We start from the raw sequence: 19,805 nt of genomic DNA on the forward strand, positions 1-19,805 counted from the left end.
TGTGCACAGATAATGTAAACATATAGTTGTACCTATTAGAAGATAGATTGATACAACTATCATAAGGTCAAACTACACAAGGAATCAGAATCTATCTGATATGACAGTCGATACCGGCCTTGCAAATGGACCTTGGAGATTTGGATCGTCTTATTGATTCTCCAAATACTGACCGTTTCAGCCAATTTCTGGAGAAACAATCTTTTAACCACAAAATGGAGTCCTTATTACAAAATGGAGCTCGCACACAACTTCACGAAGCATTGCTTCTCTAATAGCAGGCGCTGAGGGGAGGGGGGCTCCCGTCCCGCCTCCGAGAGAGCCCGGCAGATCCTGTTGGGGGAGGGGATCACAAGGAGACATGCTACAATTGGGTGGCTCTCCTCAGCGAGTCAGGGCACTCCATGTATAGGATCCCATCCCAGTAGATACAGGACATTGAATGTTCCAGCTCTCTGACGTGTGGCGTGTTTATCCAGTTGTCTTTTTGACATGTGCAAATATTGGTTTCATATTTACAGGAAGTGGGGGTATGAACTCTTTGCTAACTCTGTTAGTGACATTGTGAGCATTGTAGGAGGATTTTCTAATTTTTAAACATGGAGCATGCTAATAATATATTTCTATAAATAGCCACCGGAGAAAATCTCCCCATAATATTTCTTGAACAGCGGTGCTGTGTTGCAAACAGATTTCGCTGCCACTGATTCTGCTTAACTGGTCAGATTAATATCCTTTTGAAAAACAGGCGTAAGTTTGATCATTTAATTGGCTACTTCAATTGTTCAAGTTCCACTTTTGTCAATAAACAGCATGTTGGCCAACTACCAAAGCCTTTGTGATATTAAGGGGCATCTTGAGCTGTGTGCTGCAGCCCAATTAGTAGACCCCTGACTCCTTAAAGGAGAGGTGCGACCATGATCAAGTGCCTGGCAAAAGACCATGGCCTGTTTTCGGGCCCAGACGTGGCGTTGGGCAGACCAGTGTGTGCCCGAGCCAATTTCGATCGATCCTCGGGCCTCATCCACATACTCGGTGCGAGCTGCCTTTAACAGGCATTGGGCTGGGACACCTAAAAAAAAAAGGTCCTCACGACTTTAGCAGTGGGAGCAATACCTGCGCTGATTGGACACAGACCGTCCCATTGCTAAATTGGTTTGCTTTGCACCCATTTTATGCCCAAGAAACAGACACAACGCATATCAATTTCTAAACCCATATTTTATTTTAAGACCTGAATGGTGCTGCAAATTTGCTGTTAGATTTAAGTGAAACAAAAGACCCCAAAATCAAAAGCCACTGAAAGTCTTTGAGCTCTTTACAGCCAGGTTGCCAGGACAACTGTTCAGAAACCAAGGGAACCCTTTGACCCGATATATCTCTTTTATCTTGTCCTTTTTTAAAATATGATTTGTCCTGCAGAGCAGAAGCTCTAATGAGGGAACAAATCCTGAACTAGGGAGGGAAAATAAACTCAGCCAGGTTTCCTGCAGCTGATGCTGAGCCCAGCCGGAAAGTGCAAGTGTGTCGTTATCAAGGCCGAGGCACCCACTTCTACACTTGCCCATAAGGTGTCAGGCTCGAGACATTCCAAAGCTTTTTACAGCCAATGAGGTACTTTTGAAGTGTGGTCACTGTTGTAATGCAGGGAAATGCAGCAGTCAATTTTTGCACAGCAAGATCCCACAAACAGCAATGAGATAAATGACCAGATGATGTGTTTTTTAGTGTTGTTGGTTGAAGGATAAATGTTGGCCAGGACACCAGGGAGAACTCCCCTGCTCTTCTTCAAAATAGTGCGAAGGGATCTTTTACATCCACCTGAGAGGGTAGACGGGGTCTTGGTTTAACGTCTCATCTGAAGGACGCCACCTCCGACAGTGGAGTGCTCCCTCAGTGCTGCACCGGAGTGTCAGCCTAGATTATGTGCTCAAGTTTCTAGAATGGGGCTTGAACCTACAACCTGCTGATTCAGAGGTGAGCCTGATGCCTCTGAGCCAAGGCTGACTCCTGATTAAGTGATTATTTATTTCATTGCTGTTTGGGATCTTGCTGTGCGCAAATTGGCTGCTGCGTTTCCTACATTACAACAGTGACTACACTTCAAAAGTGCTTCATTGGCTGGAAAGCGCTATGGGACATCCTGAGGACGTGAAAGACGCTATATAAATGCATGCCCTTTCTTCCTTTTGTAATTTATGTGTTCAGTATTTGAGGTTTTGTATTGAATTGGTACATGCTTGGACATCTTGACGTGTTAATCTCAAAAAGTGTATTAAAATATATAAAAGATAAAATACACAGAATGCATTAATATGGTTACAAATCAAAAATATTCATCAAGGGACATTTCTCTAAAGTATTTCATTTTGAAACAAAAAGTTATTTTGAGATTACCCTCCCCTTTTATAAATGACATCAGCAATTTTCTCCTGCCAGCTCCCAGGGTTTTCCTTCACTTTCCTTCGACATCTCAACATCAAACAGTTACAAAAAAATTGATCAAAGCTTCCACCTCAAAGGTTGACCCTTCATCGCGGTTTTACTTGAAGTCTCGTTTTGTTAAGATTCTCTTCCGAAAAGAAAGCCATCGGCTGAATTCCTTGACAATAGCTGGATTCACGCTGAGATAATGAAGGCAATTTTTGTGTCTGTGATCTAAGTGCAGTTGCAGATTAACTGCAGCTTGAGTTTTGGGTTCACTGCAGTGTGTGTGGGCCTGTGAATGAGTTCGAGATAAGTACGGTGCATTTACATTGTGGAACTGATAGTGAGGGACTCGAGCACAAAATCCAGGTTGACTCTCCAGTGCAGTTTCCAACGCGTCTGGGAGTCTCCCGAAGTCGATGATTCCTATCCCAAGCGCTGCCTCTAGCAGCCCCCGAGATCAGTGATTTAAATTTCCTGCCACAGTGCCTCCACCATCCCCTGCCCCGCCTCACCCCGGCTCCGTCACATCACCTGCTGCTGCTCAGTGGAGCCCCTGGCTCAGTGACATCACCCGCTTAGCTGAGACCAGCTGGAGGGGGCTGGGGAGTGGGGAATCAGGCGGTGCTCTGAAATCCGGGGGGAAGGAGAGAGAGTTGGGAGGGAAGAGAGGGAGACTAGAGATGAGGGCACGGGGAGAGATGGAGACTGGGGAATGGGGGATTGGGGCTCAAGTCATGTGATCAGACACCACATGGTGAGATGTCATGTGGCCAGAATATCACGTGATCAAACCTCCAGGAATGACTCCAACCAGAGTTAGCAACCCTACGCTCTATTGCAGGACTGAGGGAGTGCTGCACCGTGGGAGGGGTCAGTACTGAGGGAATGCTGCACTGTCAGAGGTGCGTTTTTCGGATGAAACGTTAAACCTAGGCCCCGTCTGCCCTCTCAGGTGGATGTAACAGATCCCAAGGCACTATTTGAAGAGTGGCAGAAGAGTTCTCCCCGGTGTCCTGGCCAATATTTATCCCTCAACCAACACCTAAAACAAATTATCTGGTCATTATCTCGGGCTGTTTGTGGGACCTTGCTGTGTGCAAATTGGCTGCCATGGTTCCTATATTACAGCAGTGATTACACTTCAAAAGTACTTCATTGGCTGGAAAGCACTTTGGGACGTCCCGAGGTTGTGAAGGGCGCTATATAAATGCAAGTACTTCCTTTCCTTCCAATTTGAAAAATGTCATTGTCTGGGAAAGTTGATGCCTCAAAATAAAATGGCGGCCCCGATAGCAGTGGTCATTTGGATTTGCTGCGACCTTTGCCCTCACAGGCAGGGAACAGAAACATCTGTCAGATTCTGTCTCCCATGTTCATGTGCACAGTTTCAGTTTGAGGACAGAGATAAATAAATAAATTTAAAGCAGAAATAGACAGTTTCCTAGAAGTAAAGGGAATTAGGGGTTACGGGGAGCGGGCAGGAAATTGGACATGAATTTAGATTTGAGGTTAGGATCAGACCAGCCATGATCTTATTGAATGGCGGAGCAGGCTCGAGGGGCCGATTGGCCTACTCCTGCTCCTATTTCTTATGTTCTTATACCTCGAGCATCAGGGCTGTGATATAAATGCAGCTGCAGCAAAATGTTGTCAGAAACAAGTCTGACAACAGCTCCTTTACTTCCCCCTGTGGATGTGTTTTGTTGATCAATCTCAGTAATTTGTGAAAGTACCTGTGATTCATTGTAACCCAACGCCTTCTGATTGTCGCATAGAAAAGTGAAAAATAAACCCCTCTTAGCTAGCTGATTGGCATAAAAGAGAAGCCTTATTTACAGCACTGGAATCAGTGAGCAGGTTCTACACAGTTTCAGGAAAGATCCAGCCATTAATTAGCCAGAGCATCATGGAGAATTACTGCTGAACCAAGCTTTATTCTAAAGGCACTGTCTTCATTGAGAACTGTCAGGGACATTCGGCCCATAGATGCTCTCCTACCTTAATCCACCTATCACCGATCCAGCTGTATTTGCGACGATTCCAGTGTTCTTCACTCTATGGGCCCGATATTAGCACACGTTATCGGGTGTGTTCCTGGTGGGGGACCTCCGAAAATCGGGGAATCCCGGACCGGGTCGGGAGCCCGGCTCCTACCCGCCCACTTCCGGGTTCCCCACAGACGCGCTGACGTGCGCGCACAGCCCCCGCATGTGGGACTCCCGAAGGCAATTAAAGCCGGCGGGGTGCCACTTAAAGTATTTATTCTGCTATTTCAGGTCGTTAACAGACCTGATTAAGGGAATATGTCAGGAGGGGTGGGATTTTACAAACAACTGGGACTGTTTCCCGTACAGGGAGAAACACTCCCAGTTGAAATGGACGTGTTGCAGCTGCAAAGGTCCATTTGACAGGTGCGAGGGGGACAAAGTTTGGCCTCCACCACCCTCCTCCTAATAATCAAATTCACCAACTTGCACACTTACCCCGGTGTCCAGAGACATGTACCTACCTTGCGGACCCCCTCAGATGTACATCTTCCGGATGGGGGCCGCCGTAGCTGCAGTCATGACCTCCTCGGAGGACGAACAGCATCACCAGCCTCGCCATCCACGCCGTCCACCTCTGACACGTGGAGCTTCACAACACAGTGCTGTGACACAGCAGGAGGGAGGGCTACCGCAGTGAGAGATGCGTCGCAGAGGGCACTACCCTCGCCACAGGGTCCACAGACCGAGGCTCAGCTTCCTAGACCTCTCTGAGCAGCAGTGCACACGGAGGCTCAGAGTCACTCAACATGTAGTCGTGGACATCTGCAGCCTCCTTCATGCCGAGCTGCTTCCGGCTGGCCCGAGCACCATCTTCTTACCTGTCGCTGTCAAAGTCACCACTGCCCTCAACAACTTCTCCTCCGCATCCTTCCCGGGTGCCACCGGGGACATCGCCGACGTCTCTCAGTCGTCTGCACAAAAGAGCCCTGCAAATTCACCTACACCCACTCTGCAGTGACACAATGGGTGGCATCAGGTGTGGGTCTTCATAGTGATCCTCAGGAAAGGGCATTATTGCATAAAACCAGACAAGATTCGCAAAGACGTGGCAGTAGTGGTGCCAATATAATATGTAATGTGAGTTGCTCAGAAATTAAATATAAGTAAAAACCATGACAAACCCTCAAACACCCTTGTGCATCCCCTTCATGCTCACAACACGTTTGCCTTACACTTCCTACTGCACATATGTGATGCATGCCCTGTGGCTGCAGCACAGGTAGTGGCAGGTTGAGTGAGGCTGGCCGTGAGAGAGATGCACGAGAGGGTGTGTATGAGATAGAGCCATGAGATTGTATGAGGATTGGGTTGAGTGGTAGTGGTGGGATGAGTACTGGCGAGGTGAGTAAGTGCAGGTAAGATGAGAATGAGGTTTGAGTGGGTGTGAGGGGTGATGTGACAGAGTAGTGTTGGCAGTGCAGAAGGAGATGTGGGGTGGGGGCGGTGATGTGGCAGACGGAGTGTAGGGGAATGAGTAAGTGTACTCACTTTGGCTGACCTACTTAGGTCATTGCAGCGCCTCCTGCACTGTATGCAGGTGGGCGATATGTTGGTGGTGCAGGTGACCTCCTCTGCCACCTCGAGCCAGGCCTTCTTGGTGGCAGAGGCAGGCCGCTTCCCCCCGCCCGCCGAGGGGACGATCTCTGTCCTCCCCCTCCTCCTCACCCCATCCAATGATACCTGGAGTGAGGCATCATTAAACCTGGGAGCAGCCTTCCCCCTGGGCTGCTCCATGCTGTAATTTTTCCTATTTCTTGCAGCATCAGTCAGTGGAGGACTGCCCCTTTAAATAGAGCTCCTCCAGCTGACAGAGCTTACTGTGCATGCACAGCCCGTCCGACGCGGGGAACCTGGAAGACTAGGTAAGTGGATCCAATTAGGCTGCGATCGCGCGCGGGGCAGACTGATTTCACCGGGCGCGTTACCCACGCGCCCAATAGACTCCCCACCGTGAACCTGTCGCCCTCCTAATATCGAGCCCTATTATGACTCTGCCTGCTGTCATTTAGTAGGGGAAAGAGCCCAGAAAGACTCAGTGGGTTCGATTTTAACCCCCGGAGGGCATCAGGCGGGCAGAGAAATCATGGCCACCCGCCCTGGGGGCCAAATCAGCCGCCTTTTTCCTTCTCATTGAACTTACGCCATGGTCCAAAGGTAAAATTACCCCCGCGTAAGTCCTCAGCTCAAGGCCTGTGCTATTCTAGGAACATAGGAAGATAGCAACAGGAGGAGGCCATTCAGCCCCTTGAGCCTGTTCCGCCATTCAATGAGATCATGGCTGATCTGTGACCTAACTCCATATACCCGCCTTAGCCCCATATCCCTTAATACCTTTGGTTAACAAAAATCTATCAATCTCAGATTTAAAATTAACAATTTAACTAGCATCAACTGCTGTTTGCGGAAGAGAGTTCCAAACTTTTACCACCTTTGCGTATGGAAGTGTTTCCTGACTTCACTCCTGAAAGTCCTGGCTCTAATTTTTAGGCTATGTCCCCTAGTCCTAGACTCCCCAACCAGCAGAAATAGTTTCTCTCTGTCTACCCTATCAGTTCCCCTTAATATCTTGAAAACTTTGATCAAATCACCCCTTAATCTTCTAAATTCCAGGGAATACAACCCTAGTTTGTGAAATCTCTCCTCGTAATTTAACCCTTGGAGTCCAGGTATCATTCTAGTAAATCTACGCTGCACTCCCTCCAAGGCCATTATATCCTTCCTATGGTGCGGTGCCCAGAACGGAACACAATACTCCAGGTGTGGTCTAACCAGGGTTTTGTATAGCTGTAGCATAACTTCTACCCTCTTGTATTCTAGTCCTCTAGATATAAAGGCCAGTGTTCCATCAGCCTTTTTGATTATTTTCTCTACCTGTCCATGATATTTTAATGATCTATGTACATGGACCCCTAAGTCTCTTTGGACCTCCACTGTTTTGAGCTTTTCGCCATTTAGAAAGTACTCTGATCTATCCTTTTTAGGTCCAAAGTGGATGAACTCACAATTGCCAACATTGAAATCCATTTGCCACAGTTTTGCCCATTCACTTAATTTATTAATATCTCTCTGTAATTTTATACTTCCATCTACACTGCTTACAATGCTGCCTATCTTTGTGTCATCAGCAAACTTGGATATGTGGCTCTCCATCCCGTCATCTAAATCATTAATAAATACAGTGAATAGTTGAGGCCCCAACACAGATCTCTGTGGGACACCACTAGTCACATCCTGCCAATTTGAGTACCTGCCCATTATCCCTACTCTCTGTCTCCTGCCGCTCAGCCAATTTCCTAACCAGGTCAATAATTTGTCCTCAATTCCATGAGCTGGAGCCATGGGGGCTGGACATCATTTACATTTGATCGGCAAGCTGTGAGAATTAAACCAGTGCCGATTGGGGCTGGCAGTGGGGGAGAGAGAGAGACATCGCAGTGGAGGAGGGGCATTACGGTGGGGGAGGAGCATCTCGGTGGGAGGAGAGAGAGGCATCATGGTGGAAAAGAGGCATTGCAGTGGGGAGAGAGAGGCATTGCGGTGGGGAGAGAGAGGCATCGCAGGGGGAGAGGCATTGTGGTGGAAGAGAGAGACATCACGATGGGGGAGGTGCAGATGAGCTCCTCCTGCCCCCATATAAATCTTGAACAAAAAATAGAAACTTACCTGGTTCCTGCGCTGACCTGCAGCGGACCCTTTAAGGGCCATTAGTTAGGCCGCTCACCGCCTGGAACCAATGGGCGCAGCGTGCACGGGTACCTCAAAATAACGGCAGGGTCTTCCATACGTCATAGGACCCTGATTAGCCTCCCAGCGGTAAGTGTAAAATGGCAGCGGGCGGGAAAGGGCCGTAAACAGGGTGGGAACGGGGTTTAAATGTATCCCCATGATTTTCGAAGCACTACCGCCACGTTTCTGCCGGACAAAGGGAATTAAATCAACCCCAGTGCCTCAGTGAGGACACGGCTTCTTTAAATCAACTTCAAATTAATATTATGGCCGCTCCTGCATTGTGGAAGGTACTTTATTTTCTCGCCTCCAATCCCTCCCAACCTCCGTGCTTCACATCATTCCACACGGGATGGCAGGGAAAGCGACTAATTCCAGGATTCAAAATGTCCGCTTGCTGACCATGAAAGACCATTTCTACTTTTTTGTAAAATCATTCTCGGGATGTGGGCATCCCTGGCAATTACTGCCCATCCTAAAGCTGCCCTGATCCACTTCAGTCCCTGTGGTGTGTGAGGCCACTTCAGAGTCAACTATGTTGGTGTGGGACTGGCCAGACAGGGTAAGGGTTTTTTCCCCTAAAGGACATTAGTGATCTAGTTGGGTTTTTATGTCAATCCAACAGCTTCATGGTCATGTTACTGATACCAGCTTTTTATTTCCAGATATTTTTTAACTGAGATTTAAATTCTCGAACTGCCCTGGTGAGATTTGAACTCCCACCCACCCCCAACCCACCCGTTCTTAGGGTTTAAAATCACCCCCAAAGAGTCTGCAAAGGGATATAGACAGGATAAGTGATTGGGCAAGAAGGTGGCAGATGGAGTATAATGTGGGGAAAAGTGAGGTTATTCACTTTGGTAGGAAGAATAGAAAAACAGAATATTTTTTTAAATGGTGAGAAACTATTAAATGTTGGTGTTCAGGGAGACTTGGGTGTCCTGGTACAAGAAACACAAAAAGTTAGCGTACAGATACATCAAGCAATTAGGAAAGTAAATGGCATGTTGGCCTTTATTGCAAGGGGGTTGGAGTACAATAGTAAGGAAGTCTTACTACAATTATATAGGGCTTTGGTGAGACTACACCTGGAGTACTGTGTGCAGTTTTGGTCTCCTTATCTAAGGAAGGATATACTTGCCTTAGAGGCAGTGAAACAAAGGTTCACTAGATTGATTCCTGGGATGAGAGGGTTGTCCTATGAGGAGAGGTTGAGTAGAATGGGCCTATACTCCCTGGAGTTTAGAAGAATGAGAGGTGATCTCATTGCAACATATAAGATTCTGGGGGGGCTTGATAGGGTAGATGCTGGGAGGTTGTTTCCCCTGGCTGGAGAGTCTAGAACCAGGGGGCATAGTTGCAGGATAAGGGGTCGGCCATTTGAGACTGAGATGAGGAGGAATTTCTTCACTCAGAGGGTTGTGAATCTATGGAATTCTGTACCCCAGAGGGCTGTGGATGCTCAGTCATTGAGTATGTTCAAGGCTGAGATCGATAGATTTTTGAACACTAGGAGAAATCAAGGGATATGGAGATCGGGCAGGAAAGTGGAGTTGAGGTCGAAAATCAGCCATGATCTGATTGAATGGTAGAGCAGGCCCGAGGGGCCGTCTGGCCTACTCCTGCTCCTATTTCTTATGTTCTTATTACGGAATTCAGGGCCTCCCCTGATGTTAGCGGATGCTCATTACATGTCAGAGTGGTAAATATATAGTGCTATCTGTACAGGCCTAAAATGGCAGATACTGTCGATATATAATGACCGTGTTTGAAATGATAAAGAGATTCGATAGGATAGATAGAGAGAAACTATTTCCTCTGGTGGGGGAATCCAGAACAAGGGGGCATAATCTTAAAGTTAGAGCTAGGCCATTCAGGAGTGAAATCAGGAAGAACTTTTTCACACAAAGGGTGGTGTAAATCTGGAACTCTCTCCCCCAAAAGGCTGTAGATGCTGGGGGGTCGATTGGAGCTTTCAAGCTGAGATTGATAGATTTTTGATGGGGAACAGTATCGAGGGATATGGAGCAAAGGTGGGTAAATGGGGTTGAGGTACAGATCAGCCATGATGAAGGGGCTGAATGGCCTACTCCCGTTCCTATATTCCTGTGTTACAAGGAGGCAGAGTCTTGTCTCTTTGTTAACAGGATGGCTTCCAGTTGGGCACTTGCCACTGGGGGCACTCCTGTGAAGTAAGTGGGATATTGGAAGCTTTTGTATTCTGTCAGCGTATTGGAAAGGAGGCTCTCGAGCACCTGGACTGACAACCAGTCGAGCCGTTTCTGAGCTGATTCACTTCACTGATGCAATACTGGTCACTATTGCACACATTCGAGGTGACATCTTTAATAAGCTCCCTACCTCCTGGGGCTTAGCAATTCATGGGTAGTGATAACACCCGAAGGCAATGAGCACCATTGCACACTTATAACGCCAGCCAGGAGAGAATTTTAAAGTACGTTTTTAATTGCACTGCGCTGTTTCTGAAATTCATGTGGATGTGAGGAGCTGATGATTGATTAGTGCCTTCACGATCCAATGGAGCTTGTGTGTTTAATTATTCTAGCAGCTGGAGAATAAGCTCGGTAAAATCATAAACCCCAAGGTAATTAGAATAGTTTAGAGTGTCTAAGATATCATGTGTACTGCTTTGGTAAAGCTGCTGCACCATTTCTCATAGTTTTGACAGCATTGCACTGATTGGAATTACAACATGAAGGTACTGTCAATGGATAATACTTAATTACTTGTAATTATGTGGAGATACACAGTTGCTAGGCATTCTCATCTCTATCTAGAATCTACAGCACAATTTACACATTAATACCTCTCACTCACAGAGTTCCTTTTGTGAGTCTTGTTTTCCTAAGTTTATTTTTCCGATCGAACTCTCTTGTGTAATCTTCTGTTCCACTGGCAGAGCCGCTGCCCATAGTTCTCTGTTATTCAGTAATGACTCATTTAATCCGAGTTTCCAAGGTGTAATGCTACACTCATTCCAGAGAGTTTCTCTGAGACAGGATCACATTTCCCTGTGTGATGTCTGATTAATATCATAGACTGTCCTCAAAGTTACGCTCAATTTTACTTGGGGGGAGGGGAGTGATTTTAACCAAATGCGCCCAGCGTGAAACTGACAATATCGGAACAAAGGCCCGTTTTACACACTGCTCCATTTCACTCCCCATTTACACACTGCCCAAATTTACTCTCCATTTACACACTGCTCCATTTCACTCTCCATTTACACACTGCTCCATTTCACTCCCCATTTACACACTGCTCCATTTCACTCCCCATTTACACACTGCTCCATTTCACTCCCCATTTACACACTGCCCAAATTTACTCTCCATTTACACACTGCTCCATTTCACTCCCCATTTACACACTGCCCAAATTTACTCTCCATTTACACACTGCTCCATTTCACTCCCCATTTACACACTGCCCAAATTTACTCTCCATTTACACACTGCTCCATTTCACTCTCCATTTACACACTGCTCCATTTCACTCCCCATTTACACACTGCTCCATTTCACTCCCCATTTACACACTGCTCCATTTCACTCCCCATTTACACACTGCTCCATTTCACTCCCCATTTACACACTGCCCATATTTACACTCCATTTACACACTGCTCCATTTCACTCCCCATTTACACACTGCCCATATTTACACTCCATTTACACACTGCTCCATTTCACTCCCCATTTACACACTGCCCAAATTTACTCTCCATTTACACACTGCTCCATTTCACTCCCCATTTACACACTGCCTCATTTCACTCCCGATTTACACACTACTTCATTTCACTCCCCATTGACACACTGCCCCATTTCACTCCCGATTTACACACTGCTTCATTTCACTCCCCATTTACACACTGCTCCATTTCACTCCCCATTTACACACTGCTCCTTTTCACTCCCCATTTACACACTACCCCATTTCACTCCCCATTTACACACTGCTTCATTTCACTCCCCATTTACACACTGCTTCATTTCACTCCCCATTTGTACACTGCTCCATTTCACTCCCCATTTACACACTGCTTCATTTCACTCCCCATTTACACACTGCTTCATTTCACTCCCCATTTACACACTGCTTCATTTCACTCCCCATTTACACACTGCTCCATTTCACTCCCGATTTACACACTGCTCCTTTTCACTCCCCATTTACACACTACCCCATTTCACTCCCCATTTACACACTGCTTCATTTCACTCCCCATTTACACACTGCCCTATTGCACTCCCTATTTACACACTGCCACATTGCACTCCCCATTTACACACAGCTCCATTTCACTCCCCATTTACACACTGCTCAATTTTACTCCCCATTTACACACTGCCCCATTTCACTCCCCATTTACACACTGCTCAATTTCACTCTCCATTTACACACTGCCCCATTTTACTCCCCATTTCAACACTACCTCATTTCACTCACCATTTACACACTGCCCCATTTCACTCCCCATTTACACACTGCCTCATTTCACTCTCCATTTACACACTGCCCCATTTCACTCCCCATTTACACACTGCCTCATTTCACTCCCCTTTTACACACTGCTCCATTTTACTCTCCATTTACACACTGCCTCATTTTACTCTCCATTTACACACTGCTCCGTTTTACTCTTCTTTTACACACTGCTCCGTTTTACTCTCCATTTACACACTGCTCTGTTTTACTCTCCATTTACACACTGCCCCATTTTACTCTCCATTTACACACTGCCCCATTTTACTCTCCATTTACACACTGCTCCATTTTACTCTTCTTTTACACACTGCTCCATTTTACTCTCCATTTACACACTGCTCTGTTTTACTCTTTTACACACTGCTCCGTTTTACTCTCCATTTACACACTGCTCTGCTTTACTCTCCATTTACACACTGCCCCATTTTACTCTCCATTTACACACTGCCCCATTTCACTCCCCATTTATACACTGCCCCATTTCACTCTCCATTTACACACTGCCTCATTTCACTCTCCATTTACACACTGCCTCATTTCACTCTCTATTTACACACTGCCCCATTTTACTCTCCATTTACACACTGCTCCATTTCACTCCCCATTTACACACTGCCCCATTTTACTCTTCTTTTACACACTGCTCCATTTCACTCCCCATTTACACACTGCCTCATTTTACTCTTCTTTTACACACTCCTCCATTTCACTCCCCATTTACACACTGCCTCATTTCACTCCCCATTTACACACTGCCTCATTTCACTCCCCATTTACACACTCCTCCATTTCACTCCTCATTTACACACTGCTCCAATTCACTCCTCATTTACACACTGCTCAATTTTACTCTCCATTTACACACTGCCCCATTTCACTCCCCATTTAAACACTGCCTCACTTCACTCCCCTTTTACACACTGCTCCGTTTTACTCTCCATTTACACACTGCCCCATTTTACTCTCCGTTTACACACTGCTCCATTTCACTCCCCATTTACACACTGCCCCATTTCACTCCCCATTTACACACTGCCTCATTTCACTCCCCATTTACACACTGCCCCATTTCACTCCCCATTTACACACTGCCCCATTTTACTCTCAGTTTACACACTGCTCCATTTCACTCCCCATTTACACACTGCTCGATTTTACTCTCCATTTGCACACTGCTCCATTTCACTCCCCATTTGCACACTGCTCCATTTCACTCCCCATTTACACACTGCTCCATTTCACTCCCCATTTACACACTGCCCCATTTTACTCTCCATTTACACACTGCCCCATTTTACTCTCCATTTACACACTGCTGCATTTTACTCTCCATTTACACACTGCTCCATTTTACTCTTCACTGGTCAGGTTAAAATGATCCCCCAGAGAGCTCTCACATCACGCTGCAGGATTCAGATTGTAAGATTAAGAAGAAGCTACAAATTCTAGAAACAATGGGCCAAATGGCCTCCTTTTGTGCATTATGATTTTATGCTAATTCTGTGAAATGGATTATAGTAAATTAGATCATATAAAATGTATATTCCTCCGTACTCTGTTTCTCATCCTAACGATTGCCTCTTTATTTCAGTTCTATCGGACTGTGGAAATCCACTAGCCAAAGAGAACTTCATGAGAACTGTTTAGTGGCTTCCAAAGCTTCTCCCACCTGCACCATTCCAGATACTTGATGATGTCGACCTCAGATCCAGAAAGGGACTCTGTGGAAGAAGGTTTAGAGACGGATAATGTTGCAGAGCTTCAGCAGGAGGTCCTGGCCCAGCAAGTTGCTGCCGTGCAGGTGTCCGAGGAACCGGCTTCAGGGAACATGGGCAGTGGAAGCCAGGCCACAGGTGTAAAGGACCCAGACCAATCAAAGGCCGGAGGAGGCACTCAAACAAATGGAGTAGGTGATGTTGCTGAGGATTACGCCAAAACCTACAGGAGTGTGAGCAGCATGACAAAGAGAGTGGCCTCAAGGCCCAAACTGTCCAGCAGGAAGCTGTCCCTCCAAGAACGTTCCTCGGGACATTCTCTCTCAGCCATCGGTGACCTACCAAGCTATGGTGCCTATTCAACAGGACCATTGCCATCGGGAAGACAACCAACTGTTGAGTCCAACCGGGTCAATATGGTCGATGGCCAGGTGAATTGTTTGTGTAATTTATGACAAGAGATGTCAATTTGTAAAAGAGAAACACTGTAAAGTATTTAAAAAAACTTAATTTCAGATTTTTGCAAAACAGGATATGGTTTTTTGTTGGCAGGGAATTATCCTTTAAATATCCATCTCCTGTTAGTGGATAGGGTGTCACATTAATAGCAGTTATGAGGCATCCCAAATGGTGGTCTTTTGATTTGAAGGAGGAAGTGTGGTGTGGCTATCGATATAACTGGGTCGTTTGCAGGGGAGTTCCAGAATAATGTCTGGGTTGTGGAAAATGTTTGCTAAGGACATAAATGGAATTTCATCTCCTTTTTATAATGAACCGCCTGTGAAAGACTTCTTTTAAATGGCATCCTAACTCGCACCAATTCCCGTTCACCCATCACCCCCTGTGCTCGCTGACCCTCATTGGCTCCCAGTCCACCAACGCCTCGATTTTAAAATTCTCATCCATGTTTTCAAATCCCTCCATGGCCTCGCCCCTCCCTATCTCTGTAACCTCCTCCAGCCCTACAACCCTCCGAGATCTCTGCGCCCCTCCAATTCTGGCCTCTTGCGCATCCCCCACTTTCTCCACCCCACCATTGGCTGCCTAGGTCTTAAACTCTGGAATTCCCCTCCCAAACCTCTCCACCTCTCTCCTCCTTTAAGACGCTCCTTAAAACCCACCTCTTTGACCAAGCTTTTAGTCACCCATCCTAAGATCTCCTTCTTTTATGTTATTACCTGTGAAGTGCCTTGGGACGTTTTACTACGTAAAAGGCGCTATATAAATGCAAGTTGTTGTTGTTGTCTTAGAATGACTGTGTTTTATGGCAAGATCCGTCATCTTGATGCATTGAGCTTCGAACTTTCCTGAACAACTTTACGGCATGGCCACAATAAGGATCGAGCTAGAAATGACTCTCAGCAGACTAACGCTTAATGCAGTTGTGGAATATTCTCCTGTCCACTGTTTAACACAAGTACTAATCCATTTTAAACAGAAGTTAACACCTCTTCTAAAATACTGGACAGAGGAATGTCAGGAAGTGCAGTTAGTGTTCGATTGCTGGTCTCATTCACACTCATTTTTAGTCTTAAAGCATCAAAGTTACCTGGTGCATGGGTTCAATTTTAAACCCATCAGCCATCAACTGGGCTCATTGGAGTAGATATTCCCCATGAGTGCTGTATGGGTGGATTGCAACTGTCAGCCGCTCAATAGTGCTGACCGGAGGCCTGGACCATTTTGAGGGCCGCAGGGCTGGCGGCCTGCGGGAGGAAACGAGCTCCCCCGGGAAACCCGCCAGCTCTGGGCCTCCTTGGTATCGGGGCGTTCTGGTGGGAGGAGGGTATCTCCAAGGGGGTCCATTCTTAGGGGGGACGGAGGGGGAACCTGGTGAAGCAGTGGCCCAGGTTGGTTTTGTGGAGCTCAGAGGAGCAATCCTGCTCATCCCGGCCTCACCCAAAGAAACTAAAACCAATCTGTAGGCTCCCCCTCGTCCGGACCGCCAGCTGTTACCGGGCAGAGTGTTCGTGGCACAGAGTTGCTCCGCCCAGTTCAGTCCTATGTACGTCGTAGGGCCCTGTTTTACAAATTGAAAGGGCCCATCGCCTGACTGAGGTGGGTGCTCCACTCTCCCAGCGCTGGGCCTGGGGGAAGATGGCATTGACCACAGTGATGGTGGGAACAGGGCGATAAGTCACACTCCACCATCTTTTCATGGGCCCTTTTAGCTACCGCCCTACTTCAGCCGGGCGGGGGGGCCTCAAAATGAGATCAGCCTCTTGAGAATGTTTGCCTGTTGAAAAATATTATAGGCTTTCATCCCCAAGGTGCAACAAAATCACTCCGATTTTAACCTAACGAGCCCAGCGGGGACCGGACTGGTTTCGGTAAAACCCGCATCTTACCTGAAGCCGCCCCTTCCCCACAGGTGGTTTTGGTTAAAATGAGGGCTACAGTCTGTTGCAAAGTTGGTGCCAATATTGGAAATGGCCTACTTTAAGCCAGTTGGCAATGCTTCTACTAACTGTGATCCATTGTAGAGAACCTTTCCCCCAGTGCTGGAAAATCAGAGCCAATATAAAGCACAAAGCAGCTGTGGTTCCAAAGCTTTATTTAAACCATAAAGCCATAGGTCAAACAGCACCGAGATAATCCTGAGTGAGTTGCATCTGCCTCATGAACATTGCGATATCCATTTCTCACCTGTATAAATAAAATGTCTTGACACCTTTTACTAAAAAGATAACATTGGATTTTATTTCATTAAGCTCTGTCATGTGGTGGAAACCCAATGGCCTAGAAGTTGGGCTGAGTAGCGCCCATTTTTCAGGCACTACCCAACCCCACTAAGGCCCGAAAATGGCAGGCAGGAAGCATGCACACACATCCGGCCGGAAATGCAACACCCGCCATATTGGGTAAGGACAAACAAGAGGCGTCCTTTTGCAAATAAAGGGCCTAACGCCTGTTTGAGGCCCCTTCTCCAACAATAGTTTGCCCCGAGGCAGCCAGTGACATGCGGGCTCTATGATGATGAGGTCCAAGGCCCAATATCAGGTGGGCACTCCCGAATTTCTAGGCCAAAAGGAGTGGCCATTTGAATCTCACCTTGACCGGAGGCCAACAGTACGTTGGATTTCCATTTGTTCCAAGGGTTACTTCTTCAACAGAGTGAGGACTTTCAGCTGGGAATTTGGTGAGTGTAGGAATTAGGTGCAGAGGGAGAAGGAGGTGCTCAGTGATTTGAACCAAGGGACGATAAACGAAACAACTTTTAAAACTTAAATTAAAAAAAATACATAAAATAAAAAAAGACTAAGTAATTACTAATTATTTCGATATCAAGCTAAAACCATTTACTAAATATAATCCAGATCTCAAGTGATTCTATTAGTCCTGGAAATAAACTACTGATAATAAATAAATAAATAAAAACTAGAAATGGCAGTAAAGGGTGTGTGTCAGGACTGTAATATGTGGGAGTCTGTGGGCAGTGAGACAGTCCCGAGTTGCTACATCTGCAGTAAATGTCTCTGCCTTGAGACACTCCTGCTCAGAGACTTTGAGCTGGAGTGTGTGTTAGAGACACTCTGACACATAAGGGAGGCAGAGGGATTTTTGGATAGTTTTCTCCAGAATCCAGTCACACCTCAAAGGAAAACGCAGGTACAGGAAGGGGAGAGTGTGACTGTTAGTCAGCAGGGTGGTGGGAACCAAAGGGAGATAGAGAAGGAGGTCCCGCAGACACTGGTCCTGTCCAACAGGAGAGAATGACAAAAGGGAGTACGAAAAGGTTAGGAAAGAAATTTAAAAAACATTAGGAAGGCAAAGAGAAACCACAAATTAAATTATCAAGGAATATAAAAAGAAATAGTAAAGTATTCTACAGATACATAAATAACAAAAGAAAAATCAGAATAGGGACAAGGCCATTAAGGGATACAGACGATAAACTCACAGGCAATGACAGCGAAATGGCAGAAATATTAAATAATTACTTTGCCACGGTATTTACCAGAGAGATTAACATGGTGGGCATCACATTAGAAGAAGAGATCAAAAAAGATGTAAAGACATTTAAGATTGAAAGGGGGAGATAATTCATAAACTAATCAAATTTAGAGAGGATAAAACCCCTGGTCCGGATGGATTGCATCCGCGCATATTAAAATAATTTAGGGAAGAGATAGCAGAGGCACTATTACATGTATATAAAAATTCATTAGAAATGGGAATAGTGCCAGAAGACTGGTGGACAGCTAATGTGACTCCTATATTTAAAAAGGGAGATAGAACAAGTCCAGGGAACTATAGACCAATTAGCTTAACATCGGCGGTAGGAAAGATTACGGAATCTTTACGCAAAGATGTAATAGAGAAACATCTGGGTAATGAAAATATAATGAAGAATAGTCAGCATGGATTTAAAAAGGGAAAGTCATGCTTGATCAACTTTATTGAATTCTTTGAAGTAGTAACAGAAAGAGTAGACAAGGGTAATGTTGTAGATGTAATATATTTGGATTTTCAAAAGGCCTTCGATAAGGTATCGCATAGTAGACACATGACTAAGGAGTTAGGCGACAGGTAGTAGAATGGATAGCAAACTGGCTACAAAACAGAAAACAGGGAGTAGGGGTTAAGGGTAGCTACTCTGACTGGCAAAAGGTGGGAAGTGGTGTTCCATAAGGATCGGTGCTGGGACCACTGTCGTTCACTGTATGGAGCATAATCGCTGGCATGAACTTGTTGGGCTGAATGGCCTTTTTCTGTGCTGTACATTCTATGTAATTTTGTGTAATTCTATGTGAGTATGTGATCTAACCTAGGAATGGGGCAGGGAAGGAGATTATTGCTTTGCCCATTTCATTCTGCAGGAAAATGCGCAGGTGGTCTCTTGAGCAACTGACAAGATTGGATCGTACAGCCCCTGTGGGCTTGGTGGCTTTTAGCACAAGAGGATAGACTTTGAACGGCGCCAATGGGAATGACCCCCGTGATTTCGGGAACCCAGGCCTCCTTAGAAACCGAGCAGCGAGCTGCGGACTCCACATGGGCATGCCGAGGCAGCTCACCGGATTCGCCGCACGGGAATGTTGACTGGCTGAGATGCCGGTGGCAGATTTCGGATAGGCCAATCAGTGTGACGTCAATGGTGGGGAAATGTCTAGAGACAATGGGCCCGATATTAGGAGGCCGCGGGTTCGCGGCGGTGGGGGGGGGGGGTCGACTGGGCGCACGGGTAACACGCCCAGTGAAATCGGGGTGCTCCGCACGGAATCGCAGGCTAATTGGATCCACTTACCTGTGCTTCCGGGTTTCGCGCTGGACTGCGCATGTGCAGCATAGACTATCAGCTGGAGGAGCCCTATTTAAAGGGGCAGTCCTCCACTGACCAATGCTGCAGGAAATAGGAAAAATTACAGCATGG

At 46.3% G+C, this 19,805-nt stretch overlaps 1 protein-coding gene across 5 annotated transcripts in view; it reads left to right on the forward strand.

The window, feature by feature from the left end:
• Positions 1-19,805, forward strand: part of camkk1a (calcium/calmodulin-dependent protein kinase kinase 1, alpha a) — a 242,381-nt gene that overhangs the window by 118,168 nt on the left and 104,408 nt on the right. For all 5 annotated transcript variants that reach the window (XM_068007926.1, XM_068007925.1, XM_068007923.1 and 2 more), the window contains one exon: positions 14,308-14,862. In XM_068007926.1, coding sequence (XP_067864027.1) covers positions 14,407-14,862 — 456 coding nt within the window. In that variant the 5' untranslated portion in view covers positions 14,308-14,406. The remainder of the gene's footprint in view (positions 1-14,307; positions 14,863-19,805) is intronic.

The sequence above is a fragment of the Heptranchias perlo genome, chromosome 28 (assembly GCF_035084215.1).
Source record: "Heptranchias perlo isolate sHepPer1 chromosome 28, sHepPer1.hap1, whole genome shotgun sequence".
Classification (NCBI taxonomy): Eukaryota; Metazoa; Chordata; class Chondrichthyes; order Hexanchiformes; family Hexanchidae; genus Heptranchias; species Heptranchias perlo.